The sequence below is a fragment of the Trichomonas vaginalis genome, chromosome I (assembly GCF_026262505.1).
Source record: "Trichomonas vaginalis G3 chromosome I, whole genome shotgun sequence".
Classification (NCBI taxonomy): domain Eukaryota; phylum Parabasalia; order Trichomonadida; family Trichomonadidae; genus Trichomonas; species Trichomonas vaginalis.
This window is the reverse complement of record NC_067203.1, coordinates 23,098,314-23,125,781: the sequence shown is the minus strand read 5'-3', so window position 1 is coordinate 23,125,781 and position 27,468 is coordinate 23,098,314. Positions and strand designations below refer to the sequence as shown.

The 27,468-nt window shown below is 31.2% G+C and overlaps 13 protein-coding genes and 2 pseudogenes across 15 annotated transcripts, besides 4 other annotated features; 6 read left to right on the top strand and 9 right to left on the bottom strand.

Annotated features, from left to right (window-relative positions):
- Positions 1–1,116: part of a mobile genetic element that runs on past the window's edge.
- A 280-nt stretch (positions 1,117–1,396) lies between these two features.
- On the bottom strand, positions 1,397–2,398 carry TVAGG3_1035540 (uncharacterized protein; the record flags this gene model as incomplete). Its single annotated transcript, XM_001580365.2, has 1 exon — positions 1,435–2,166. The coding sequence occupies one exon, from the start codon at positions 2,164–2,166 to the stop codon at positions 1,435–1,437; it is 732 nt and encodes a 243-aa protein (XP_001580415.1).
- Positions 2,399–3,073: 675 nt separating this feature from the next.
- Positions 3,074–3,790, top strand: TVAGG3_1035530 (small Rab GTPase RabF1; the record flags this gene model as incomplete). Its single annotated transcript, XM_001580366.1, has 1 exon — positions 3,074–3,679. The coding sequence occupies one exon, from the start codon at positions 3,074–3,076 to the stop codon at positions 3,677–3,679; it is 606 nt and encodes a 201-aa protein (XP_001580416.1).
- A 435-nt stretch (positions 3,791–4,225) lies between these two features.
- On the top strand, positions 4,226–4,969 carry TVAGG3_1035520 (uncharacterized protein; the record flags this gene model as incomplete). Its single annotated transcript, XM_001580367.1, has 1 exon — positions 4,226–4,969. The coding sequence occupies one exon, from the start codon at positions 4,226–4,228 to the stop codon at positions 4,967–4,969; it is 744 nt and encodes a 247-aa protein (XP_001580417.1).
- Positions 4,970–5,310: 341 nt separating this feature from the next.
- On the bottom strand, positions 5,311–5,970 carry TVAGG3_1035510 (uncharacterized protein; the record flags this gene model as incomplete). The annotated part of the gene is made up of 1 exon (XM_001580368.2): positions 5,500–5,970. One exon carries the CDS (start codon positions 5,968–5,970, stop codon positions 5,500–5,502), a length of 471 nt encoding a protein of 156 aa, XP_001580418.1.
- Positions 5,971–7,608: 1,638 nt separating this feature from the next.
- Positions 7,609–7,656: a mobile genetic element.
- A 3,081-nt stretch (positions 7,657–10,737) lies between these two features.
- TVAGG3_1035490 (nucleoside transmembrane transporter protein) lies at positions 10,738–12,048 on the top strand (the record flags this gene model as incomplete). The annotated part of the gene is made up of 1 exon (XM_001580369.1): positions 10,744–11,949. One exon carries the CDS (start codon positions 10,744–10,746, stop codon positions 11,947–11,949), a length of 1,206 nt encoding a protein of 401 aa, XP_001580419.1.
- A 96-nt stretch (positions 12,049–12,144) lies between these two features.
- TVAGG3_1035480 (antigen BSP-related family) lies at positions 12,145–15,210 on the top strand (the record flags this gene model as incomplete). The annotated part of the gene is made up of 1 exon (XM_001580370.1): positions 12,792–14,426. The coding sequence occupies one exon, from the start codon at positions 12,792–12,794 to the stop codon at positions 14,424–14,426; it is 1,635 nt and encodes a 544-aa protein (XP_001580420.1).
- A 197-nt stretch (positions 15,211–15,407) lies between these two features.
- Positions 15,408–16,248: a mobile genetic element.
- Positions 16,249–16,939: 691 nt separating this feature from the next.
- Positions 16,940–27,468: part of a mobile genetic element that runs on past the window's edge.
- On the bottom strand, positions 17,592–17,834 carry TVAGG3_1035460 (uncharacterized protein; the record flags this gene model as incomplete). The annotated part of the gene is made up of 1 exon (XM_051255329.1): positions 17,592–17,834. The coding sequence occupies one exon, from the start codon at positions 17,832–17,834 to the stop codon at positions 17,592–17,594; it is 243 nt and encodes an 80-aa protein (XP_051080903.1).
- On the bottom strand, positions 17,886–18,340 carry TVAGG3_1035450 (annotated as a pseudogene). Its single transcript has one exon. A coding segment is annotated over exon 1 (455 nt).
- On the bottom strand, positions 18,371–19,354 carry TVAGG3_1035440 (uncharacterized protein; the record flags this gene model as incomplete). Its single annotated transcript, XM_051255328.1, has 1 exon — positions 18,371–19,354. A coding segment is annotated over one exon (984 nt), but the record flags the coding sequence as incomplete, so codon positions are not given.
- TVAGG3_1035430 (uncharacterized protein) lies at positions 19,975–20,409 on the bottom strand (the record flags this gene model as incomplete). The annotated part of the gene is made up of 1 exon (XM_051255327.1): positions 19,975–20,409. One exon carries the CDS (start codon positions 20,407–20,409, stop codon positions 19,975–19,977), a length of 435 nt encoding a protein of 144 aa, XP_051080901.1.
- On the top strand, positions 20,731–21,257 carry TVAGG3_1035420 (uncharacterized protein; the record flags this gene model as incomplete). The annotated part of the gene is made up of 1 exon (XM_051255326.1): positions 20,731–21,257. A coding segment is annotated over one exon (527 nt), but the record flags the coding sequence as incomplete, so codon positions are not given.
- TVAGG3_1035410 lies at positions 22,113–23,530 on the bottom strand (annotated as a pseudogene). Its single transcript has one exon. A coding segment is annotated over exon 1 (1,418 nt).
- Positions 23,634–24,880, bottom strand: TVAGG3_1035400 (organellar and viral DNA polymerase type B; the record flags this gene model as incomplete). Its single annotated transcript, XM_051255325.1, has 1 exon — positions 23,634–24,880. A coding segment is annotated over one exon (1,247 nt), but the record flags the coding sequence as incomplete, so codon positions are not given.
- TVAGG3_1035390 (uncharacterized protein) lies at positions 25,578–26,051 on the top strand (the record flags this gene model as incomplete). Its single annotated transcript, XM_051255324.1, has 1 exon — positions 25,578–26,051. The coding sequence occupies one exon, from the start codon at positions 25,578–25,580 to the stop codon at positions 26,049–26,051; it is 474 nt and encodes a 157-aa protein (XP_051080898.1).
- Positions 26,572–27,310, bottom strand: TVAGG3_1035380 (KilA, N-terminal/APSES-type HTH, DNA-binding family; the record flags this gene model as incomplete). The annotated part of the gene is made up of 1 exon (XM_051255323.1): positions 26,572–27,310. A coding segment is annotated over one exon (739 nt), but the record flags the coding sequence as incomplete, so codon positions are not given.

Sequence of the window (27,468 nt, the reverse complement as noted above, 5' to 3'; positions counted from 1 at the left end):
TGACGAAGGATCATTAAATTTGCTACAATTAAATACACTTATTGCAGAATTAAGATTTTTGAAATTAAAAGTTTGAAATATTGCCTTTTGAATAAAAATTTAAATTTTATTATATAATCATGATAATATCTTATAGAAATTAAAAGAAAATATTTTAAACCATTCAAATATTTTGAATGTCTTATCAATTTAAAATATTAAAAGATAGCTTGATTTTATCATCATTAGTTGTTATCAAAGTTTTCTTCTTTTAATGAACAACAGTAAATGATTTGTTAATTACTTGTCTTCCTTTTTCGCAGCAAAATCGAAAGTTATGATGATAATCTTGCTCTCAATTTTGAAACTCTCTGATTTACAAGTAAGCATTCCTTTGGAAAAGCAGTCCTATTCTGTTTTCAAGATATTTTAAAGCCCCAATTTCATACAATGCGCAGATCTATTCGAAATTGCAAGAACTCTCAAGAAAAATGCAGCAGCAAAGAAGATTCCATAGTTTCTAGCATCAAAAATTTACAACCTTAATACAACAGTTAAAGAGAAGCTCGAAAAGAAAATATTTAACCATAAAGCTGGAAACTATTCGATATCTACTATTGGATCTAATAAAAAGTTAATTATAACATATTTAACATGCTATTTGTTGACTTTGTTCCATTATATTACCATATATATCTTTTTGAAATCTAAAATATTTTTTTACGATTTAACCATGTGTTGTTGAAACCATATATCAATCTTAGCTAAAGTATGTTTATGAGTCTGTCACCATCTAACGTATGAATTTTCAAAAATGTCAAAATATGTTCATTTTTTCTGTAGATTCAGCATAATTTCACGTTGTTATACTATTCAACTATTATTTAATATTTTTATCGATTTAAATATATGATGAGATGCTTAGTTTCTCCTGGAAATCGATTTTTAATCGCAATTTTAACTTTCCAAAAAAAATTCAAAAATAAAAATCCCTCTCAATTTTCTAACTTTTATAACTAGCCAAATCTCTAGCCAAATTTTTTTGGCCCGTATAAATATTGTTAGGCACTATATAGGGATGCTATTTATCCTATTTTCATCCCATTTTACTGTTATCGCCTAGTGAATGTACCTTTGAAAAGTAATATTAATCTTACTCGTTAAAAGTCAATCTAATACCATGTGTTCATAGAGAAAACATGAAAATATACATTTCTTAGGAAAAAAAAATATTAAACTCATTTTCATGGTTAAAATCCCATTACGTATCCTCTCCATAAAATTGAGAGAAACTTTCTGGTCAATTATCGAATTGGAAGCGAAGTTTATGAATTTTTATATGTTTTTTGTTGCATAACCTTTATTTTGAATGGCAAACTTTAAATCAATTTGATATAAGTTATTATTTACGAAATTGGGCAAATAAAAAAAACAGGGGAAAAAAAAGTTATAAAATTATTCGGAGTAAGAATATTCGACGATTGTATCGAATCCAGTTGGTTTCTCACAATCGCACTGGCATGGAGCGAAGAACCAACTGATTAAACTATCTCTAAGATATCGGTCTTTGGCTAAGAAAACTATCAAAAAGATGATTGCTCCTACACCTATTATCGCTCCGAAAATTATACCAACAATTGCGCCAACGGATATACCTAAATAGGTACTAGGCGTCAAGAACTGAGGTTCGCTCAAATTGTTTACCCATTCATAGCAGTAATGTTTGGAGTATTTATCTCCATTTATTTTAATATAAGCTGTGGCTTTGCGGTAATAGTGTGAAACATAATATTGAATAAATATTGCAGAAGAATGTTCAAGAAGAAAATCATATTGGTGCCAATAGACATCCCTATATTCTGGATATCTTGGGTATAAAAGAGCATTGAAATCAATGTAAGAGGAATTCGAATATAATCTGTAGCGTTGAGTTCCTGGAAGAGAATTGAATATGCAATACACCTTTTTAGTATCACTCTTCACATTTCTAGAAAATCTGTGATCGTTTGTTATAAGTCTTTCTTCGCATGATCCTTGAAATGTGGTAAAACCTACGCTAATCAATACTTCTTTATCTGACTTAAATGTTATAAGACCTGAGTTCTTGTGGAAATATGCTCCTGCATTTCGATTTTCAGGCATTTCGTAGAGAGTATAAGTATCTTGATTAATTCCCTTTAAATACATTGATACTTTGGCATCACTGAGTTCATTAAATACTAATGCTAAATCTGTACCATCATAGCCGTTAGCTGCTACGGTTTTGATACAATACGTGTAATTATTCCATATTCTTTTCTGGATAATCCTTGATTGATAATGATCAACGATCTCGGTTTTATCGCAATAGGGAAGATCCGCTTCTGTAATTGTTGCAGAAATAGATCTGATAATAAGAGTTGCTAAAAACTTTTTTTTCCTTCGAATTGCAACGTAGAGTTATACTCAAAATTTGATAGATTTACTTATCGTCTTTTAAAGAGAGATTCGAATCAATTTGCATAATTCTATGAAGAAATAATCATAATGTAGTTACTACTTTCTATTAAAATGCAGAATTAGGCAAAATAATATATTTTGAAGAAAAAAATTTATCAAATTCCAGAACTTGTTGGTATTCATCAGTAATCTTGTTAAAACTCAAGTGTTTAAACAGATGATCAAGCTCCATTTAGTGTGAAAAGATGTGAATTACGTAATTTCTCAAAAGTGATAGTTATGCATTAAAATATGAATGAAAAATGAGGTTATGTTTAGAAATTATTTATAGTTCAAAATTGCAAAGGCTGTATCAAAAAATATGAAATCAAATATTGATTTCAAAATGAGTTTGATATGTGAAACCTTTGAGCATAAGCTTTCATTGCATATTAAAATGTATCTGGAGATGAGTCATTCTATTGTAACTCAATTATTATGCAAATTCCTTACTCATCATACAAAGTGACATTTTAAAGGCAGAATTCAGGTACAATGTATTCCTGATGGCCATTGATGAATTGGTTAAAAGTTGAAGCAAAAAAATCCAAAAAGAAATCAATAAAAAAACGATTATTTTGTAATATGTGAGTGAAAAACGGTTTTGACAAATTTCATGAAGAAAGTAAAGATTGTTCTTGTTGGAGCACAGCATACTGGAAAAACATCAATTGTTAACAAATATGTATTAGGTAAGTTTACCCAGCATACCATTTCAACAACACAACCTGGTTTAGCTCAAAAGCAGATTACTCATAGAGATCACCAGCTTTCCTTGGAGATTTGGGATACAGCTGGACAGGAGCGTTATAATGCACTCTCTCCCTTATTTTATAGGGATGCTGAAGCAGGAATTGTTGTTTTCGATCTTACCGATCAAGAATCATTCACCCGCGCAGAAAAATGGATAGAAGAGCTTAAGAAGGCAAGAGGAGATAATATTCATATTGTTGTTGCAGGTAATAAAGTCGATTTGGTTGATAAGAGAAAAATATCACCTGCAGACGCCCAAAGGATAGCGCAGAGCGTCAATGCGCCATACTTTGAAACTTCTGCTAAAACAGCTGAAAATATCGAAGCCCTTTTCAATTCGATTTGCGATTTAATTGTTAACCAACTTTTGTCCCAAAACCAGGGCGGTGACTCTGGTGAAAAGAAATCTCTACGTGCCTCAATAAGGTTTGATCAAGCACAGCCTGAAAATAACGGTTGTTCATGTTAAAAATATATACAGTAACAAATATACCAATTTTTTATAGCCTTATATCTCATATTATGGCGGGTAATAATATTAATGTAATTTTGATCCTAAAAGTTATATTTAAATAACGAAAAATTATATTTCTTTTTTTTTTATAATAGATATATGTGGTATACTATTGAAATACTGATTCTAAATCAACAGTTTATTTGAATATGAGTCAAGAGAATCCTCGATTCTATTGATTCGATGCATTTAACATTAGAATCAATTTCAATTTAATAGATTTGGCATTTTCGTATACAAAGACGGTACGAACTCATGGTCTTTGTCTATTAACTTTACTTTTCCTTGATTGTTGTTGGATTTCACTAATTTTAAAATTCCCAATGGAGTTCGATTTAAGGAGCGACTATGAAGATTTAGGATCAGCTCACCCTACTTGTGTACTCCTTCTTTTGTTTTGGGAAAATTTATGCATAAATTCGATTTCTTATTCTTGGCGTCCAGCTCTCAAAAATTGTGAGAATTAATATATTTACACGGGGAAAATATTAAACAAAATTTATGAAACCTAATTCTCTCGATTGGAATATCGGGAATGGAGAAGGCGTAGGGAGTGATGCATGGGCTTCTGGTTCTTCTTTTAATCCTAAAGCCGAAGAGCCAAATTCTTTTTTAAATGCACTTGCACATTATTTTGTCAATTCTCAAAGTAGAACATCAGAAAATCATATATCACGTGCAGATGGGATAGCATTTGCAGAACAATATAGATCTATTACTTTTAGTATTCTAACTGACTCAGATACGCCTTTATCTACAGGTCGTATCCATGAACTCATATCAAAGTCACATCCATCGCTCGCTCAGTTACTTGATCAACGCAAATCAACATCATGCATGGCAAAATCGCTAGTCGAAGATCCACAAAAAAGATTTTTGAAATTTCAATCAGAAGTAAACAAAAAGTCAGCTACATACTTTGGCATAGTTGGAAAAGTTTATAATCAAGAGGAATGGACTATTAAACATCTTCCTGAAAAATCAGAAAACCAATCACATACAAATGATCTAAAACAAGCCGAATTAATTAGAGAGTTTGTTAAATCAATGCTCATGCAACGAGGAAATACACCACTAACTACTAATCAGATTGCTGCTCTCATTAAAGAGCAAAATTTCGAATTATCAAATTTAATTGAATCTAAAAATCGAAATTACCTGGTAAAAACGCTTAGAAGGGATCCAAAAAAGCGCTTCACGATTACTAAAGGTGCTGGTGGATGTGCTTCTTTTTCTCTAAGTTAATTTATTATTTTGTTCAAAATATATGTATTATCATGCAAAATAAACTGTTTGTATTTGTAATATTTATATTATAAGGGTGCAAAAAGTGTGTTGGTTTACAAATGTTGGTGAAATTAATTTATGTGTGAATAATCAGGTGATATGATTAAGAAATGCTATGCAGCCTTTGATCTGGACAATAATAGTGCTACACCATCCATATCAACAAGTGATTTCGACAAAGAAATTAAAATTAATAATCCATGAGAATCTGGAAGTCAAAATCATGGCATTAATGCAGCCTAAACTCTAGTATAGAGTAGCTAGGATGAGTAATTATCTTGCTTCTTTTGATATTAGTTATACTTTATTATCCTCACTCATGACACTTGTACTCTCTGATTCAAGAATAGTCAGAGATGTAAATTTATTCAAATGGGGTAGTGTTTCTTACGAAACCTCTCATTGAATGAGAAAAATTTGGGAAAATAATTTAGTTAATTTCCCAAAAACTCAAGAACTTCCTTTCAAATCAGCAGTACACCTCTTGTTCAAGAAATAAATATTATCCCGAACATCAGATCATTATTTATATTGATTATTGAAATTTCGAAATACAAAATCAGAGTTTTCGAACTGGTTCTACAAAAATGACTTTCCCAAATAGCATTATTCAACATATTCAGGGAATTGGCACTTTTATTTGATTGAATCAATAATAAGTCATGGAACTCGTCAATCACATCCTGACCCTGGACTTCAATCCATTGAGTAATAGTGTCGGCTGAGTTTTCTTCTAAAATTATTTCAACAATTTGATTCTTTAAAGATTCACCATTTATGATCATTTGGAGTAATGATAATCCTTCCAAGAATGGATTGTAAGAAAGTAATTGAACAATTGAATTAGCGAGCTTAGCTTTCATCTCATCTGAAAGTAGACTATTTTCTCCATTCTCAAGAATATATTGTAAACACTTTACTGCTGATATTCTTGTAGCGGTGTTTTGTTCTTCTGTCATCAAATTAATAAGAAATTCTAAAAGGTCTGAGTTAACAAAAGTAGAAAAGTATTCTTTGTTATTAAAAAGTATATTTGCTGCAATGTTTGAAAATAGTTCCAACGTTGTGCTGTTGTGTTCTGATGAAAATATTGAATTCCAATTGATTTTCGGAAAAATAATAGGAAAGTTTTCTGGATCAGAGAGAAAGGTTCAACGTCAGATTCATGCCGAATAGTTGTAATTTTTTTTTTCATCACTACTATCTTCTTTCATATCATTATTATCTTCTTTCTCTTTATGGCCGATTTCTTCCTTGTACTCATAAAGCCTAGTGGTCATTTTGATTTACTAAAATTGAATAGAGGTAGGGCAACGATAGGTCAAAAAGGCTTCTCTGATAGATTTCCTTGCCTTTTGGATATGCTATAATATATAGCCTAGCATGATAGGATATGATGTCAAAAGTTAGAACATAACTTAGGATCTTGAGAAAAATGAAAAACAAAAATTACATAAAAAAAGAAAAATTTTATCTAATTTGTTTTTTTGGACCGAATAAGTAATTTTATTGAATTTCAATACGAAACATAGATTTTATTATTAGTAATAAATATAATGGTTTACTATTAACAAGGAACCTAAACTAATGAAAATTTGATTTCAAATATTGTATATGATTATCATAGATTACCAAAATATATTGCTATTTATGAGGATATAATATTGATTATTAGTAAATCGTATAAATTTAATAAATATACCATGAATATTGAATGAATTTCTTGATTCATAGGGGTAAAACGCGCTTTTATATGATTTAGACAGAGAATTTATGAGATGTAAATAACACAATAAAGGTTTATATTGAATATTTTCTAAAAATAAATCGAAATTATAAAAAACAATACATTTATTCATTGAAACTACTTGGACAAATATGAAACAAGCATTCAGGCAATACTTTTGAGACTTCAACGCATCTGATAATTTTTATATAACTTCACCTCTTATGCTTAGAGTGGAGGTATTGAGATCGTATAAGTATAGATGAGCTCACATTCAGATATGATGTGTGAACTTCTGTTTTCACTGCAATTTTGAATCAGAATAAACTCAAAACAAGAATAAAATGATATACTCACTCTCTAAATGTGTTCGAGATTTAAAGTTGTATGAATAAAACGATTCATCTTTCGAAGCCTCCCATTTAATGAGAGACTTCGAAAGATGAATGTATTCATGTAGATGAAATACTATATATGACCATGTGTGATACTAAAGATATCAAAATGTTCATTTTTAAGTGCAATAGAAGGGTTATCTCTCGTAAAATCTCAATTTAAGGAAGATTTAGAAAGAACTCCTTTCCTAAGTAGATAGTGTGTGGTTTCTGTCTTTTGGTTGATCAGGAACTATGAAATTAAGTCGGACAGAAAGAAGTTCTTTCCAAAACAGACTCCAAATGAGTTGTTCGAAAAGAACTTCCTTCTGTATATGGATAATTGTAGTTACCGCACTGAAGTATGTGATTGTGATGATGGAGTTCTCGATAAATCTAAAATCGGATTAAGATTAATTGAAAACTCAAGTAATTCTTTGAAATCTTGTGTTGTCTGGCACTATAATAACCAAAGAATGAGAATATTATGTTGAATGATGAGTACGTGTGCTCGGCATTCGCCGAGCGAATTGAGTTTAACGTACTATGAAAAGTGACAAATTTGGGCTTTTTTTCCTAGGGTTATGATCTCTTCCTTTCTGCTCAATACGACAGAAATGAAAGAATGAATTTGTACTCCCTAATTGATTACTACAATCTGTATCTATCTTTAACATAGAATTAGCTGCATTGTGATTTATACTCCAGAATTATTCAATTTAAGATCAACCTCGTAAATTTTAATCATATTGCACCAATACTCCTACGTTGAGATAAGAACATGATTATACATACCAAAGCCCCATATTAAAAATCAAAATTTAGCACCTCCATTATGCAACCACATTATTCGTCGCAAATAAGTATATTTACGCATATTATGATGCATATTCACACAACTCGTATACATGAAAAGTTATTAAAATCAGACAAAATTATTGCAATAAGGAAAAAAAAACAACTTTATTATATATGTTAGTAATGAATTACAAATATTTCTACAAAGAATGCTCAATACTTCATATAATCTTCGAATATTTCTTATTACAAGTTAATACATTTTGACTCGAACATGATAAACAAAAGCTGACACGCTGATTACTACATTTATGAAAATATAGTACGTTTCCATTCATCTGTTTACTTGTTTTTGTTGGAATAAAATCATTTTTTTTTTCTTTCATGAAATAAGAATTTTGCTGCGAAAGCAATATCTCTAACAATAATTAATACATTACGTCAACTCTGGAATGAGTATTTATCAAATATGATATCAAAATCAAAAATTAGTTGTTTTTTATGAGTAAAAACGATGTAAATTGATTATTTGACTAATTATCAAATACTTTGATTTTCCAAATTTTTTTCGAAATTGATTTTTTCATGTGAAAATTCAAATTGTTTAATTTCATTTTTGAAATTTTGAATTTTTTTTGGAATTTTGAGTTGATCAATTCAGCAGAATTGATAATGCTATTGCTTTAGGGCATACCACAATGTGATGAATAAAAGGTGAACATTAACAAATTATTTTAAATCACAAATATCATCCTCATCAACTTTAATTCTAAAAAGAACTGTACTGAATTATGAAAATGCATGATTTACATTATTAAAATCTTTGAATGAAAATAGTACAAGATAAGTTTTTATTCATTTTTAATTAGATTTAAACGAAAAACTACTCCATATTAAAATTTAAGTCGAGAAATCGTATTTTGTTCTTATTTGTTAGCATTTTGTAGACATTCTAATCTTGAATTAATTTGTTACATGATATTATTAACAAATTTAACTGAAAAAATATGTTAATATGGAATAAACCATGATTATATAAGCTATCAATGCTATATATACATATGTAAAAGATTCATATTAACTCAATTAACAAAAATGATAGATTTTCATAAAGGTTCAATCTAGGTTCGTTAGAAAATTTTGATTTTTATATAGAAGACATAGTTTCATATACATAATTAAATTTTCAAACAAATTTGATCATACCATTTATTAAGCAGGATAGTATATTAATTACTATCAGTATAAAAATATAAAAATGATTATATTTAATTATTGCATAATTTAGTCAAAGAGTTATAAGCCTCAAGTGATCGTTATCACCTTCAATGCACGTATACTTTATTGATTCATAGATATTTAATCTATGTTTGACATGTTGTTGTCGTCATTCGTTTTGTTCCCATTCTTCCTAAGTTAGAATTAGAGAATACACCATCCATATCATCTAATTTGGTCCTCAGCGATAGATTGGTTCATTTTGGAGGAGTCCCATCAGACAGTTTTCGAGCACCAAATATCAAATTTTAATGTATACAAATCTTTAGTGATTTATCTCTTTTATGATGAGTAAAAGGTTTCTGCTCATCAACATTTGATTTCCGACATATATGATTTCTAATTGCAATTATTTACTTTCTTTTTATAATCTAACTCTGTGACTCATACCATAAATTAATTATTGGAAAGTGTCAATATGTTTGGCACAACGCATGGCGGAAGATACCAAACCATGCAGGGAATATGATACGTTTAAGATCTCCGAACTTTTTTTCCAAAAATTTTCTATCGTTGCCCTACCTCTAATTGAATCACTTCTCAAAATAGATTTCAGAGTTATTTCAATTGATTCTGAAATCTATTTTCGGGGCCATTATTATATCTATCGTCTTGCTGTCAGAATTTCCATCAATTGTGCCTTTTATTTATCGTATAATTAGATAAATGCAAATCTGTCATAACCTTGCCGAATTTTATCTTAGCATTTGTGATAAATAGTATCTTTCTTGTGGAAAAGTGACAAATAGCAACTTTGACCCTCTCTCATTGAAAAGGCTATAACTTTACACTGCAATGCATTCAAAGCACATATCCCTTTAAGATAAATCAAATTCAATGTTTCGAATAGAGAAATCTACAAATTCTATAAATATTCCAAAAAAATTATGTAGGAATGATTCTCTATTTAGATTCGGAAAGATTTACAACACTAAAAAATTGAATGCATTTGCGAACATATCTAACAAAGTCTGTAAAGTCCTTATTTCATTCCTCAATGAAAATTGTTTATAATCAATAATTCTTGGTTTTAGAATGTTGTGTATCAAGAAAGCATAGTATTTCCCTACGCCAAATCTGCGCTCAACCAGGGATTTAAATAAAATTAATTCTCCATTTGACGAACATTTGAAAAATAGATCAATTAAACTGATAGAACTTATTAAGGTTAAATTTTCTTTGATTAATTTTAATCACAAAATTCTTACAGCGAGAAAAATTTCCACAATGATCCCTCCCCCGCCGAGTTTAGATAGAAATTTACATAATTTGATGTGGGCATAACGTGGTTAAACATCGTTGTGTATTAGAAGATAGCATGGCTTCTCTATTCATTGTGAACTACGATCAGATTTTCGGAACAAATGTTAAACTCCTATTAATTAAATTGCGCTTCTTGGTATTTGCTTTCGACAAGTCTACTATTGAGTAAATTAATGTAACAATTGGATGGGATAAATCAACCGATAATTTTGATGAAGAAACAAAATGTAAATATTTCAAAAATTGAAAGAACATGAAAACGATGAAATTTCAAATACTTCACTCACAAAAAAATGGCTGATATGAAAGAAGATCCCCTTCTGACTCCAGAATCAACACCTAACAAGCCATCGTCAAAGAACGAAAATTCAGAGAGCCTGATGTTCTTTTTCCTAGGCAATACTTCTTTACTTGCATTTAATATTATTATCAACGCTATAGATATTTATGCCAAAAAGACAAATAGGTCAGATATGGCTAGTTTATTGAACAGATCTTATAATATTCCAAACGCTTTGATGGCTCTTTTTCTTTGCATTTTCAAGCCAACGAATTACAAGATTTCCCTCATTTCTGCACTTGCATCACTTACATTTATCATGTGTTTCCTTCCGATTTTCTTGATTATTCATTTAAACGCAAATGCATTTTTATATTTGACTCTTGTTGTTATTGGTTTAACAGGCATTGTTTCTAGCTTACTTTTCTCATCTATTTTCTCATTTGCTTCTCAGTTTGGTCCTATTTCTTCAGCAATGGCTTCATCCGGTTGTGGATGCTGCGGAGTTATTGCATCTGTTCTCAGAATCATTACAAAAGCAGCCGCTGTTACAGATCGTGCTAATTTGTATTCAACATGTGCATATTTCTTTATTTCGGCAGGTATAATTTTCTTAACTTTAGTTTTCTTCTTATTTAAGATGCAAAAGCCAGAAATACGTCTGAAAATGATTCCAGCATCCAAATCCGAGAAAGTAGCTATCTTTAACCGCGAAACTCTCGTTGTTATTAAATCAATTTGGGTTTCATGGTTATCTGTCTTTGCCAACTTCCTCATTACACTTTCAATATTCCCTGGATACGTTGCCAACACTCGCGCTACGAAGCAGATTGGTGATTGGACATCAGTTATCGTTGTTACGATTTTCTGTGTATTTGATTGGGTCGGAAGAGCTGGTCCTGGATTATTCATCTGGCCACCGAGAAAATTCGCTTGGATCCCAATAGTTTTGAGATTCCTTTCTTATCCAATTTTCATTGTCTCCATTCAGCATAAGTTCAAGGCTGAGCCATGGTGGACATTCGGATGGATGATTCCGTTCGCATTAAGTAATGGTTACTTCGGAACTGTCCAGATGATTTATGGATCAAATCCAGACGAATTAACCCTCGAACAAAGGAAATTTGCCGGATTTTTGATGTCATTCGCCGTCAATGCTGGTATCCTTTGTGCTATGGGATTGACATTCTTATTGCCAACCCCTCCGAAATTTAATTGAATAATTTCTTTATAATTTTATAGAGTTATAATAAACATAAGTTAGTTATATGATAATTATACTTTTTATTAGTACTTTTAGTATCTCTTTATATATAATGACTCCTCCAAAATTTAATTGAATAATTTCTTTATAATTTTATAGAGTTATAATAAACATAAGTTAGTTATATGATAATTATACTTTTTATTAGTTCTTTTAGTATCTATTTATATATAATGACTTCTTAATTGAATGATTTCTTTATAATTTTTAATATTTTAGAGTTATAATATGCATAGGTGAGTCTTATGATATCTGTTCCTTATATTTGTGCTTTTAAACTCACATTCTTTATAATTTTATTGACAACTAACTAAAGAATGTGAGTTATGATTGTTAAGTCCATCTAATAGGTTGCTTTCTACAATAATTATTGAACATTTTGCGTTGCAAATTTAGTGTTATTAGTCATTGTTGAATATCTAATATCAATGCTAAAACAGCTATGAGTGGATATCTTTCTAGGAGAAGTTGTGTCAAAAAAATTGTGAAAAAAGTCAGAAATAGTTGCACCCTTCATTTTAAGGCAATTTCTCTTTTAAAAAAGAAAAATGAAGTGAGTGAAGTTATGTATGGACAGCCGTTGACGGTACTTTATATAAAACAAGTTAGATTATTAGATGCACATTGGAAAACAATCCCATTTATTGAGTAGATAACCTTCTCATAGGAAAACTCCGTCAAATCTGATCGGATTTCAATTTTAGGAAATAAATCATAATGTTAATAACGATTCTTATTAAAAGCTATTTTATTGTTTTTTTTAACCACCTCTCTCAAAATTTTTTTCTTTTTTTTTTATGTTGAGCCTTTTCTGCGCATGTTGTATATCCCTGAAAGTGTCAATCAATGACATCGAATATGAAGGTTCTTCTCTTGATGAGATCCTGAATAATAATAGAATTGAGAAGAATTCAGTAAATTCGATTCATGTTCTATCAGGTGATTTTGACATGAAAGAATTTATTTCGAAAGAGTACTCAAATCTCACATCATTTGAACTCGAAAATGGCTGTTATAGCGGTCTAATTTCAACCAATAATTTTGGAAATTCTAGTTCTCTTAAAATTATTAGAATATACAGCGAAATAACAACAGAAAATAAATTTTTATCAAATAGTACTAATATTGAAGAAATCTGTTTCACAAACTTAAAAAATGAGACTGTTAATAAAGACTATGCATCGTCAAATATTCAAAATGTAACATTGATTGGTCCAACAACAATTGGGGATCATGCATTTTATAACTGCAGTAAACTTATATCAGTTTCAATTCCAAATGCGATATCGATTGGTAATTTTGCTTTTTCTTATTGTGAATCTCTCATGAATGCGAATATGCCTCATATTAAAATTATAAAATGTGCAGGATTCCTCAATTGTTTAGTTCTTGAAACAATTAATATTGAAGAAGCGATAATGGTTGATGAATTAGCATTCTATCAATGCAGGCATCTAAAGAGTATAAATATACCGCATCTGTCACATCTCGCTAATTCTGTGTTCTATTGTTGTGCATTTCTTGATACGGTTAGGCTTGAAAATGTCACAACAATTGACCCATTTGCATTTTTCAGCTGTGAATCCCTCAAGAATGTATATATCCCACATCTCACAAATATAAGTAACTTCTTATTTGATGGTTGTATTTGGCTTGAAACAATCAGCTTTGAAGAAGTAACGTCAATAGGTGTTTCTGCCTTTCATTTTTGTGTATCCCTTAAAAATATAAATATCCCTCATCTCAAATCTATAGGTGATTTTGGCTTTATGAAGTGTTCTGCACTAAAAACAATCGAATTTAAAGAATTAACTTATATTGGGAAATCAGCTTTCGAAGGTTGCAAGTCATTAGAGGATGTTCACCTAAATTCATTGGAAATTATTTCAGATAGTAGTTTCGCTTCATGTTCATTATTATATAAATTAAATCTATCATCTGTAAAAGAAATAAGGGGCGATGAAGTCTTTTCAAGTTGTACTAATTTAAACACTTTGATATTAACAGGCTTGGAAATTGTTAATTCAAGTTACGGATATTTATTTATTTTATGCTCAAATCTCAAACATATTTACTTTGGAAATATGCCTCCGAAAACATTTAGTTCTCACATTTCGTTTGAGGACATAAAAATTGATGTTCCATCGTATGACTCATGGAAAAACTATATACCTCAATCTAAAAAAATTTCACCAAACCACTATAAATGGTATGGTTTCAAATTTTCTTATCCACCAACATCGAATACACCCGAACCAACTTCCAACCCTCCTAATCAGCATGGGAAGAAAATAGTTGTGATTGTTGTAGTTTCAATTATTGTTATTATAATTGCAGTAATTCCAGTAGTTCTTCTTGCTAAAAAGAAGAAGAAAGAGGAATCTGATCTAAAGATGAACACAAACACTTTTGACCAGAAATTAATTGTATAGATTATGTTCATTCGTCAAAATAATTCATGCTATGTAATGATATTTTTTCATTTATTTGTTGAATAAAAATGTAATTTGAGAAAAAGTCATTGAATAGTAAGTAGGTAATAATTCACAAAGTTATGTTGGTCCTACACATTTTGCACAGTAGCTTATATTTCGAATATTAAAATTATTTCCTATGGAAGTTAAATCAAGCCAAATATTGAGACATTTGAAAATATAAGTAAGGTCATTGTATGTATTTAATAGAATTAATGAAAGGAAAGAGATTTAACATTTATAAGAGTCAAAAAAAAACGATTAAGAAATTAATATATGAAATGCATTAATATAAAGATATATAAGGCTGAATCATTCTCTGTAGTTCTAAGATTGAAGCATGGAATTCGAATTTAGACTATAGTAGGTAAAATTAAAGCTATTACAGACAAAAAATAAAGAATTGTAAGATAACTATGTTGATTGCTTCGAACTCTTTGATTCAATGAATTTCCGATTATCTGTAACTTGGTTTCTCATGGAATAAAGATATATATTCTCTTTGGTTTGTAATTTGAAGGGAGATATTGATATGGCACTAATTGAAACAGTTATAATAACGAGTATGTGTGCTGTCTGTTGCTATAGTCAAAGAAGATATCCAGTAATAAATAAAATGACAATATGAAAAATCCAAAAAATTAATATCGCCAAGGGAAAAGTACATTATCGAGATTATTATAATGATAGTATTAGCTGGAAATACCTAAAATTTGATTAATATGACTTGTCGGCCCAAAATGAATTCAATAAAATTGTATATACTCAGAAAAATTGATACGGTTTTTTCACAGAATTTTCGATCAAACCGTGATCACCCGTCAACGGATTGAAGGCATCCCCGTCAATCTTCATTCATATTAGGTATATATATGAATACCTATTCGTATATTATAAATTTTCTAATTTTTTAGTATGGTTGGATGAAAAAGATGAATTGTTATAGAGCGAAAATAGATTTTTTCGGTTTTCTCTTCAAATAATTGAAAGAATGATACTATTATAGGTTTATTATATTATATAGCATATAATCATGCTATAGCCGAAAATTATAAGTTTTGAGAAGATTGAATATAACACAAATAAATTTGAATGTAAGTTAAATTGCTTGTTGTTTTTAATAGCTATTTAATGGGAAATCCAATATTGCAAAATTCAAATTGAATGATTGAAAGAACAGAAAAAGTCATTCTTTTCAATTTCGAATATGTTTCATTGTATTTATAATTATATGGCAAATAAGATATTTAAACTTGATTTTTGAAGGAAAATTCACAAAATTGAATAAATTCAAATAATTTTTATTCAAAAATAAACTAGTTATTTGAGTTTAATACTAATTATCTATTCAAACTACAAAGTTTGTAATTTAAAATATTTTGTGAGATCAGATTGAATTAATTCAAGGTTCTTTTCAATTAATATTAATGACCATATTACGCATTTTCGAACATTCTAAACCAAATATATAAAAATTGGAGACGAATGTTAAATTTGCTAGACATGGGGGAGTTGTCTGCAAAGTTTTAGCTCTTATCTCTAACAAAAAATTAATTTTTAAAAAAATGACCGAATACGTTTCACAGCGAGAAAAAAATAAAAGGCAAGATAGAATTTTCTAGACATAAAGAAGTTGTTTACCGAGTTTTAGCTCTTATCTCTAACAAAAAATTAATTTTTAAAAAAATGACCGAATACGTTTCACAGCGAGAAAAAAATAAAAGGCAAGATAGAATTTTCTAGACATAAAGAAGTTGTTTACCGAGTTTTAGCTCTTATCTCTAACAAAAAATTAATTTTTAAAAAAATGACCGAATACGTTTCACAGCGAGAAAAAAATAAAAGGCAAGATAGAATTTTCTAGACATAAAGAAGTTGTCTACCAAGTGTCAGCTGTTACTTCTTCTCAATACTGATATAAATTAAAAATCTTTATTATTTATTTAACCTTTATTGTTTCATTAAACTTCATTTATTTTATATTATAGTTTTATTCTTTTAGCTACTTGTAAAATAATCTAATTTTATATCATCATTTTACCGGATTATTCTTCAGTACATCGATTGTGTATCTAAAATAATATTATTATCCTTATTCTGTTTTTTCCAAAATTCTTTTAAATATCTTTTTTGGTTAGATTACTTTATACTTTTTACTTTTATTTTTTAATTTCAAAAAAAAAAATTTGGTGATTGTTCTATTCTGTTACAATGTGCATTATCATACTCTAATGAATTATTCATTACATACATTTAAAAAAACTTGTTAAAAATGAAATTAAAAAATTATGTTTATTATTACGCTGTGAATGTGTCAACAGCGGTCATGCCTGTATCTGTATCCCATATTTGCCACAACCTTTCTGTATCTGCATTTGTGTATTTCGGTTTCAGCTGATACATTTGATTTGGCGTGTAATTTGTTCCAGTTAATGGATTAATTGGGAGATCTTCATGCGGTGTGTTATTATAGTTAGTATACAAGTCTTGGGTATGGTGGCACTGCGTTCCACCTTACCCAATACTTGTGAATTTGACACTTTACAAAACCATTAACGTATATTTTACAACATGAACGCAAAAACTAACTTAACCTTAAATATTTACAAAGCCGCCAACAATTTCACCTCACTATCGTTCTCACTAACAACTTCACTAATGTTCTCATAAATTTTCCTCAATATCTTCATCATCAGTGTTAACCCTATTGTAGTCATACTTGAAGCCATAAACTTTCTCTAACTTCTTAACGTACAATTTACATAACTTACCTTCGTCATCGTATGGTTTAATGATATAACTATTTCTATCTTTATAAACAGTCAATGAAAAGTCAACTGGTCTCGGATGTATTTGAAAGAACATGTTATGCTCAGGAAGGAAGAATAAATGTTTAAATGTATGTTTGTTATATGTTTTGATTTGTATGAGTTGCTTTTGTTCTGTCATTACATCCAAATAAAATAAAAATAATTTTAAAAAATAAAATAAAAAATAAATGATCTCACCACCCTCACACGTATGAAAACATAGCACAAAAATAAATTTAGGTGAAGTGGTGAGATCTAACCCGATTTCTAACCTCATTTCTAACCTCATTTCTACCCTGTTGAATTCATTGCTTTATAACTCTCTGTCGTCTGCTTTCTCCAACTCTTCTAACTTCTTCTTAAGTTCAGCAATGTTGTCCTCATGAAGTTTAATCTTTCTCAAAATTCCTTCTTTATCTAATGGTTGCTTTATCTTTCTAAACTGAACTCTACCATCCTTCATAGTATGAATGTAAAAACCTTCTGGAATAATTCCTGATTTAATGTATTCTACCAAAAACTTTTGTTTCATTGCTTCAGTGACTTTAGTCGTCATTTCAATCAAATAAAAATTTTAATATTAAATAAAAATAACGTTATTTTTTCAGTAAGGAAACGCAGGAGTTTTACGATTTATTTGAGGAGTAGGTTCTGGTTTAAATGTTGGAGTCGGTTTTGGAGTTGACTTTTGAACAGGAGTTTGTAATTCCATAGGTTCAGGAGTCATTGAAGGTGTTGTTTGTGAAGGCGTTGGTTTTGGCGATGGTGTCGGAGTTTGTTTAACTTCAGCTACTTCAGTATTATTTACAACATTTGCTTTATTTCTTTTCAACATCATAACTGCTCCTGCTGTAGCTAGCAAACCTAGTGGGAGACCATATTTATATAAGGACTTGACCAAATGCTATTTTTGACAGGAGCTGGTGGAACACCTAACCTTGGTGAGACTGCTCTTTGCCATTGTGCAGCTCGTAAGAAATATTCAATAGGTGCTCCATAATCGTTTGGTAAAGTTTGTTTCATAGATGGTGAAGGTTCACGAGAGCTTGATGAAGAACTCATTTATAAGCTTTAAAAATAAACGTTCATCCTTTATTCCTCACTGTCGTCCGTAGCTAAGTTATAGTCATCTAATCTTATTATGGGGATGCCATTAGCACGCACCTGAATGGCAAAGCAACAATCCCTCATAAATCCAATAAGTGGCTTTGGTACGTTTTCAGTTGCTAGTTCAATAGGTCCTTTAACAGACAATTTGTATGTTATTGGAGCAGTAGATGTTTGACCTTGCTGGAAGCAAAAGTCCACTTCTGTTGGAAAACCACATAAGAAATGTGTGTTGTCATAGCTATCCCATTTATGTTCCACACTACCATCATCCACCAATGACCTCATAACATCTTCATTAAATCCAATCATATCATTGTTTGTATTGCAAGCGTTCGCAACCATTTCATAAAATACAGGTCCATATGATTTTTCAGGTTCTGCAGGCATATTTCCATAAGCTCCCATGGAAAGCTGAAGATATTTAAACTTAGGGTTCTCAAAATTAACATAATAGTTGTCTTTCTTTCTAAATAGTGCCCAAATACTTTTAACATTAATAGGCGTATAAGCTGCTGTAAATGTTGCACTTGAACTATCTGTATTCTTTGAGAATGAACCGTCCATAGGAATCCAATCCATAACTTTAACAGGAAAACATAAAGCCTCGTTTGTATAATGTTCTACAAGTTCTGTATAAATGTTAGGGTCTAAAGAGAATGACTTTGGATGAATGAAACATTCATTAAAATCCATCTTTGTTCGAAATAGTTGCTGGTTTACAGTTGTAATAGTAACTGTTCCACTAGCTTCTACTGCCTTCGTTATCATAGTGAATGGTTCATTCCATGGAACAAATTTATTTGTCGGTGGATTTGAATCTGAAGCAAATGCAACTTTAAGAGTTGGATTGAAAGCAATGATATCATTTACAGATATAGATGTGCATTGTAAGGCGTCGCTACTGAACTTTACTTTAAGCTGAATGTTTCCTGCAAAAGCTGGAATAAATCGAATAGCTTCTAATGGAAGGAATCTTCTAACAGGAATTCTTAAACGAAGCTTAAAATCAAATGATTTTCCTGCTGTAATTGGACCACTAACAATTTGTCCTGTTCTGCATGTTCCCGAATGACTCCATACATCTTCATGTCGAGTCTTTGAGAAAACATCTACTTTCTTTATTTGTTCGGTAGTTTGTGAGTTTGAAGTTATATATGCTTCTTCTCTTGCGTTGTCTTGAGAATATACGATACGACCATTTGCAAGGATTTGATATCCAGCAACTGCATAGAGAAAGCGTCATCGAAACCAATCCAAAATCCTGGTGGGTTTGTTTTATTGGAACCTGAACCAATTTCTTTATCTACAATAAATTGACCTTCCATTTTATACGTAATGAATGTATTGTAAAGGTCCAACATATTTTCACCAGGAGGTGAGAGATTGAATGTTACCCATGTGTTATCTTTAGCAGTTCCAGGTTGTGATGGAATCTTTGCGTCAGAATATTTTCTATTAGTGTCACCAATTTGAACTGCATTGTCTATGATATCGAAATATGAGCGAATCTGATGAATATGCTCTGCTGGAGTAAATTCGTTTAGCTGTTCGTTCTGCATGTATTTACTTCAGATAAAAATATCTATTTACTTCATTATTCTCACTCTTCTTCTTGGCATTCGTGGTGGAAGTTGTTTCTTGACATTTTCAATGAACTGTACATTCTCTTTTGTCTCAACTTCTTTCACTGGCGGGTCAGGGTTCTTTGACTCGGTTTGTTTTTCAATGAAATTCACGAACTTTGCAATAAGCTCTTGGTTCGTTATTGAAAGTACATCTGGCTTCTTTTCTTCTGGTTCTTTTGGTGGCTCAGTTTGAACAGAAGGTTTTATATGGGCTTCGTGGACTTCACCCTTGCCATGCACCTTAATGTTGTCGCTTTCTGCATTCGCTAATGGAACCTTTCTTTTTCTTACATATATTTTACCATCTTTACTCTGACTTACGTAATAGAAAGGATGTTGTATTCCTCTGGCGTCATTTAATATAATAGACTCTCGTTCTGATTTTGACAAGCTCATTTTACATCGGTTAAAGTTTTAATTTTGTTTTTTATCTGCAGTCAAATGACTCAGACAAGTCCTACGGACAAGACCCAAGGGGTCATAGATGTTGAAGCATTGAAGAAAGAAATTCGCGAGCAAATTTTATCCGAACTGAAGGAACAAAAACAAGAACAAAAGCCAGAGAGACCAAAGAGAAAACTTAGTGAAAAACAACTAGCTGCATTAGCTGCTGGAAGACAGAAGAACCCACTCGCGAAAAAGCTAGAGAAGAAGCTGAAGCAAAAGCTAAAGAAGCTGAAGAAGAAAGAGTAAATGGTTTATTTTTATTGGAACTAAATGTATAGACAAATACCTTTATCTGTTGCGTTCAGTAGTGAAAACCCTGACGTCAAAATAAAGGGGAACAGAGTAACGTTTAAGTTTCCAACAGACTGGATTGTGAACATAAATGAAGAGAAGTACATTGGCATAACATCTATGTATATAACACGTGCATTTAGGAAAGTTGACTTTATACTTCAAGTCGAGATAGAAAATGACGAACAGTCTTTAAGCGCCCAAAACATTCACATATACAAATACTTTAAAGACGATACAACATTGTTGCAATGTATGATTTCATTTAATGAAATGTTCGAGAAAAAGTTTAACATTGAAGTACAAACTTTACAGCCTTTACGTGAGTTTCTTGCACAACTGAAAGAAGAAGGTAGTCAGCCACAACTTATAGACTTTCATTATGAATTTAATGAAAATGAAGATGGAACTCATGACTGTCAGTTTGTTGTATTCTCACCATTCAATGAAGTAGCTAAAGAGAAAGAAAATCCATTACGTATAAGATTTCAAATCTCTGAACCAAGTGATGATTTCAAGAATGTTTTCAATTATGATGCAATGCTTCCGAGGAAAAATGAATTTTCAAAGATTGTAACACCTGGCATTTGGGATAGAAAGCAAGCTATATTATATTCAAACTTAAGTAAGGGAGTTGAAAATGAGTTCATTGGTCATACAAGAACTACACCACTTCCTAACCCTAAATACTATAAATTAACTGGCTTCAATCGTGAGTTTTGGATAGACATGTTCTCCACTCATGACCATAACTGCCCAGTGTTCTTACCTCCAGACCATAAGGACTGTCTCTACATTGAAGCACAACTCTTAAACTCTACCATCGCAGTATTGTAAATGACCACATGGGCTTCGCCCTTGCCGCTAGCGGCTTATTTTTATCATGAATGACCTCATTGCTGACAAAAATAAATGACCTCATTCATGACCTCATTGCTGACAAAAATAAATGACCTCAGAACTTCAACTTACGAATAAAGCTTGTTTTAGTCGTTATTGAGAAGTTAAACTTTTCAGCAAAGCAAGGACTAGAAGACTTACATAAGTCAAATCCAATCTCTTGACCGTCATAAAGTGCTTTATAAAGTTTCATGACACTGAACTCAGAGTCTTTGTCAAATTTTCCTTGCGGAACCATTAAACCTTTATCTTCATTGTAATAGCATTGTATAGCTTCAGGAAACATTTCATTAGCGGTTAAAGCAATAACATCTTGCTTCACGCCTTTCATTCTGCAGTGAAATGCAACTTCATTTAAATCGTTAGTAAGTAAGTCTATGTAAGTCTTCTTTCCACAAAATATTGACTTGTATGCTAAACTTTGTTTTCCAGGTGTTATTTCTGCGAAGTCACTATGAAACTGACCAAGGTTTTTACCAATAAGTTCTCTACCGTATCTCTTCTTAAATTCATGAGAAACGTGGTATGTCTTCATTGTAAATGTGCATCGAATCTGTATCCTGATAAAATGCTTTTAATCCTAAGTCTTCAATCGTGCAAAACACTTCATTCATAATACGTTTTGACATTGATAGAATATTTACACCAAGTGGCAAAAGTTAAAGTGTCTGCAAATGCTTTTCGTTAGCTTGAAAATAGTTTTATCTGAACCATCCAAACCTTCGAACTTCACTATATGGTTGTAGTTTCTGATGGCATATCTTATCTATAGCATCTTTGTCATCTACTATGGTTATTTTTGACTCAATAGGAGATAGAATAGTTTTGCCATAAATGCTGTTCAGAATGAGTTTTATAATTTCTTGTAATGGGTTTTCTTCTTTCTTTATACTTTAACCTTAAACAACTTCTTTACTTCATCTCTTATTCTAATATCTCTGTTTCCATCGTAATAGTATCCTTGCAACACTTCACATTTGACACCTTGATATTTTATGAGGTCTTGTAATGTTATATGGTCAACATACATTAAACAGCAAGTGTTTGAACTTCTGGGAACGTTAAGTTCTGGATTTAGTTCAGGGTCACAAACTATTAAAGGAAAGTGTCTATGTATTCCAATCTCTGTTATCTTAATGAGAACAAAGAAGCCAGACATAAACTTTTCACCAATGGGTTCCTTTTGGTCGTCATCGAATAAATGTCTCATGAGATACTCTGTGCTTAACATCTCATCCTTCAATACTTTTGGAATTCCTTCTAAAGTATAAAGTCTTGCTATAGCTGATGGATATAATGAAACAGCGTCGAAGTCAGCAATGAGTTTCTTTTTGCTCTTTTGTTTAATGTTATCTGACAACATACATCTTCCACCTTGAATGCATCTCGAAATAAATTCTCTTGGTTTATTTGAGAGGTCATAAAGATTTCCATTCGGGAAGTACACTCTGTTCTCAAACAATTTGTTAGCAATAGAACAAATACTAACGTAGTCATAAACGTTTAAATCAAACTCTTTCAATAAGTCATTGCGGAACTTTACAAAACCTTCTCTTAAAATTCTTACATCTTGTTTGCAGTAAAACGTGCTATATTTTTCTAAGTCGAAGTGGTTTTCATCTATTCTGCAACCTTTGATGGAATCTATGTTCTTCATGAACGTTTCAATATCTTTTACAAACTTACATGCTTCAGAAATGACACCAGTTCTGTTGTCATTTGCTAACAAAACACTGCTGTAGTAGTTATATGGAAATACTTCTTTCGGTCCTGTTTGTAAGTTAAACATAGCAGGAAATAGTTTAAGCTTCTTATTTATAACACTGTAAGAGTCTTTTATAATAATTGCCCTTCCTTTATATAAGCCAGTTATTTGCATTGTTCGTGAACCTTTAATGATGGGAGTTCCTTTCACTTCTGTCATGTGTCTTAAGATGAAGTTTATGTCATAGCTGAGGTTATGGAAATATATTAAACTCTTGTCAGGAAGTCGCTCCAAAAATTCTGTTGCACAGTTTTGACCCCATATGCTTTCACTCACTGAACCATCTTCACTGTCATAACAGATGTTAAAAGCTTTATGAAAGCCATCGGTACTACACTCAAAGTCAGCAAAGAAAACATGCTCAGGAATGAACTTGCACTTATTTTTATTTACTTCTTTTGACTCTGCTTTCTTCTTCAGTTGTACACAATACTTTGGAGCATATGTCAAATCTTTAAATGGTGCAAGGTTCTGTTTATATAAGTCAGTCGTATATGTGAAAAGTTCTCCATAAGAAATAGGTTCGAAATATTTGCACTCCCACAATGTTTTCATAACATCCCATAGCGGTGTAGTTCTATCCATGCGAACAATGTATTTATCATCTCTCATTGTATATATTTTCATCTGTTTTTCAATGTTCATTCCACCACACTCCTTCAAGATTTCTATATAGTTGCGAATGAAATATGTTGTCATTGGTAATCTTTCGTTTAGCATGTAGTGGTCTTCAACAAGAAGTAAGTCAATAGTTCGAACAGTTTTACATTCTTTTGGTATGTATCTCTTTATTTCATTATGTCTTGAGTCATTGAAATAACCAATGGTAACATTGAATGCTATACCTGTTGAATCGGAAATTTCTTGTACTTTACTTTGAGGAAAGTCTCTAACACGAATGACTTCTCTCATGTGGTCAATAGTTTCTTCATTTACTCCAGCCTGAATGCAAGCATAAACGAAACAATTGTCCTCTGTCATAAGTGTTGCAGTTCTTTTGTTCAGTTCATTGAAGATTTGGTAGCGTTCAAGATTTATAGGTAATGTGCAAAGATACTTCCAGAACTGACCGCTTCTCTTCTTATAAAACTTCTTTTCACCAAGGATTTCATTCCAGAAGTCATCTATATCTTGTTTATCTCCTGTTTGTTTAAGTCTGTTCAATAATCTTTTCTGTCTTTCTGTCAGTGTGCTTTCATCTCTATATGGTCGCTTCTGTGGCTTTCCTCTCTTTACATCTGACATCGTTAAGCCTTCATATTCTGTTAAATCATACATCTTTATTTCAGTAAGATTCTTTATGTTTGTCAAGAAGAAGTCATAGTGCATTTCAACAATACCTGCAGCATTTGCTTCTATCTCTGATATAAAGTTCTCCTTCAAGAGCTGATGTAGTAATGTTCCAATATTATTGAGGTTTAACGTAGAACATTCATACTTTCCACCAAGTTTATAACATACCATCCATCTCTGTTGTGAGTTTATTTTAATCTTCTCTAAGAGTCTCATGAAAACCTTACCGAAATGTTTGTGTAAGTAGTCTCTGTTTGGTTCATCTAAAGCTTCGATGTTAAAGTCAATGAGTCTATTGCCTGACTTCACATTTCTCTTCCTATTCTCTTCATCTTTCTTTAACCATCTCTCACCTTCTTTTGGTTTGTCGTCAATGGAACGAATGACATCGTTAGCTTTGCGAACTTGTTCTATAGCACTTTTAAACATCTCTCTTCTCTGTTGTTTCAGTGTGTCGTCTCTTCTTCTTGTTTCACCAACGTTTGCATTTGTTATGTCAAACATCTCACGCCTTACTTCATGAGGTACTGAACGTCTATGATATAAGTCAATAGCAACGTCATTTAAAGGAAATGCTCTTGCATGGACTTCGTCCTCGCCGCGTTGCGGCTTTATGAACTCATGAATTCTATCATAACTTATTGCACCATTATAGTCATTGAGGATGTCAGCGAGTGCTTTTTTGTTTGTCGCGTAATGTTTTGCAACATCTATGTTAGCTTCTGTAAGAAGTTGTTTTATTTCCGAGTGTTCTAACTTAGACAACTTCCGATACATCTTTAGTAGGAAATAAAAAAATATTTTTTTGAAAAAATTAGCTTAGATTTTTTTAAGTTATTTTTCAAAATAATTTAATATTTTTATTATAATGAAACACATGCAAGATTGCAAGTTCTTTTCATACAATGCTCTCGCTAATGCCATCAAGAATGAGTTCAATGGTGCTGCAAACGTTAATGTTATCTTTAACAAGAAGTTTGTGAAAGAATCTAAGTTCGGTCAGTATGTCAGACCATTAGCTATCGTCATTGACCGCAAACGTTATACTTCACAAGAGTTAGCAGTAGTTTTGAAACAAAAGGGTTTCTTCGTGAATGTCAAAGATACTCATTATACTGTTATAAAGAACTCTAACATTGACTTCTTCAGTATTGTTATGAATCTTTCCGAACAGAAAGAATATAAGAAGGGTGAAACAAATGTGAAATATTATCCTTCATCTCTGAAGACAATAACGAACAAAGATGTCATACAAAAGTTCTTACCAAAGGTTGAAGAAGCTTCTATTGACATTGACGAAGGAAGTGAAATGGTTGAAGAAATTGACCCTGACGTTATTTGAACAAAAATATATTTTTGAAGAACTGAAGGTGTCACCACGTCACCATGTGCTACCAGGTTAATTAACTTCTTTTAAAAATGATGACAACATGACATTTTGACAACAGTCCAGGAAATAAATTTTATCGTTAATGTTTACGTTAATGTTTTTCATTAAATTTTGACAAAGTGCAAATCTTCACTTCGTCAAAAAGTTAATGTTTTTTCATTGAAATCGGTAAGTTTTCATTAAATTTTGACAAAGTGCAAATCTTCACTTCGTCAAAAAGTTAATGTTTTTTTCATTGAAATCGGTAAGTTTTCATTAAATTTTGACAAAGTGCAAATCTTCACTTCGTCAAAAAAAGTTAATGTTTTTTCATTAAATTTTGACAAAGTGCAAATCTTCACTTCGTCAAAAAGTTAATGTTTTTCATTGAAATCGGTAAGTTTTCATTCTTCCTCTTTGAAGTTGTCGAAATATTCTGTTATCTTTTCTTTCAGTAATGTTAAGTCTTCTTTAAATGTAAGTATTGTGCAACCTTTGATGTCATAGTGTGTTTGAGGAAGAGTATTTTTGACAATTTCCTTTATTTGCTCATTCGGTGTCATTGAAATCGGTAAGTTTTCACGATAGAACCAGTTTCTGTCAGATTTATATATCTTAGCTAAGTCATAAAAGCTCTTGTTGTTTCTTCTCACTAAATGCAACATAACCATATCTCTATCTTCTTCTTTCTCCAACTCTTCAGCGTAAATCATATACTTATAGCTTTTTTCCTTTCCTTTTGGTACTGAACGTGGTATTCTTTTCTGTATGCTTTTGTCTTTGGATTCAATGACTTCATCTTTTGCTTGAAGTTTCTTTTCCATCTCTCCACGTTCTGCTTTATATAGTTCATCTAACATCATGAAAATATAACAAGCATAACGAGGTGAAGCCCACATTGCTACAGCATTTACTAAAAGTCTATGAACATAATAACCTTTCAAACCAGGAGCCAAATTCTTGCGATTTTCGTACGGAATCTCTTCCCTCGGTTTTCCGAGGGAAGCAATCATATGAGGAAATTCTTCTAAAAGTTCTTTTGCCTGTTGGTTTTCAAACCAATGATATGCTTGCTTTGTAGAAAGAAGAGCATTCAAAATACTTTGCATTTGGTACATGTCATCTTTGACTGAACGAATAAGACGTAACTGTTTGTTATACTGTATGTACTCGTATTCTTCATTTATGGCTTCATGAACGATAGCAATTGTTGTGTTCTCTGATGTTGACATTACTGTCTTTACATACAAAATAAAAAAATAAATAAAAATAAAACTAACTTTATTTTTTCTGAGATAAACACTATTTCTTCACAACATTAAATTTTATCCTGTATGAAATGACTTTAAAAAGATTATTGACTGACTTCGAATACTATCTCATTGACGCA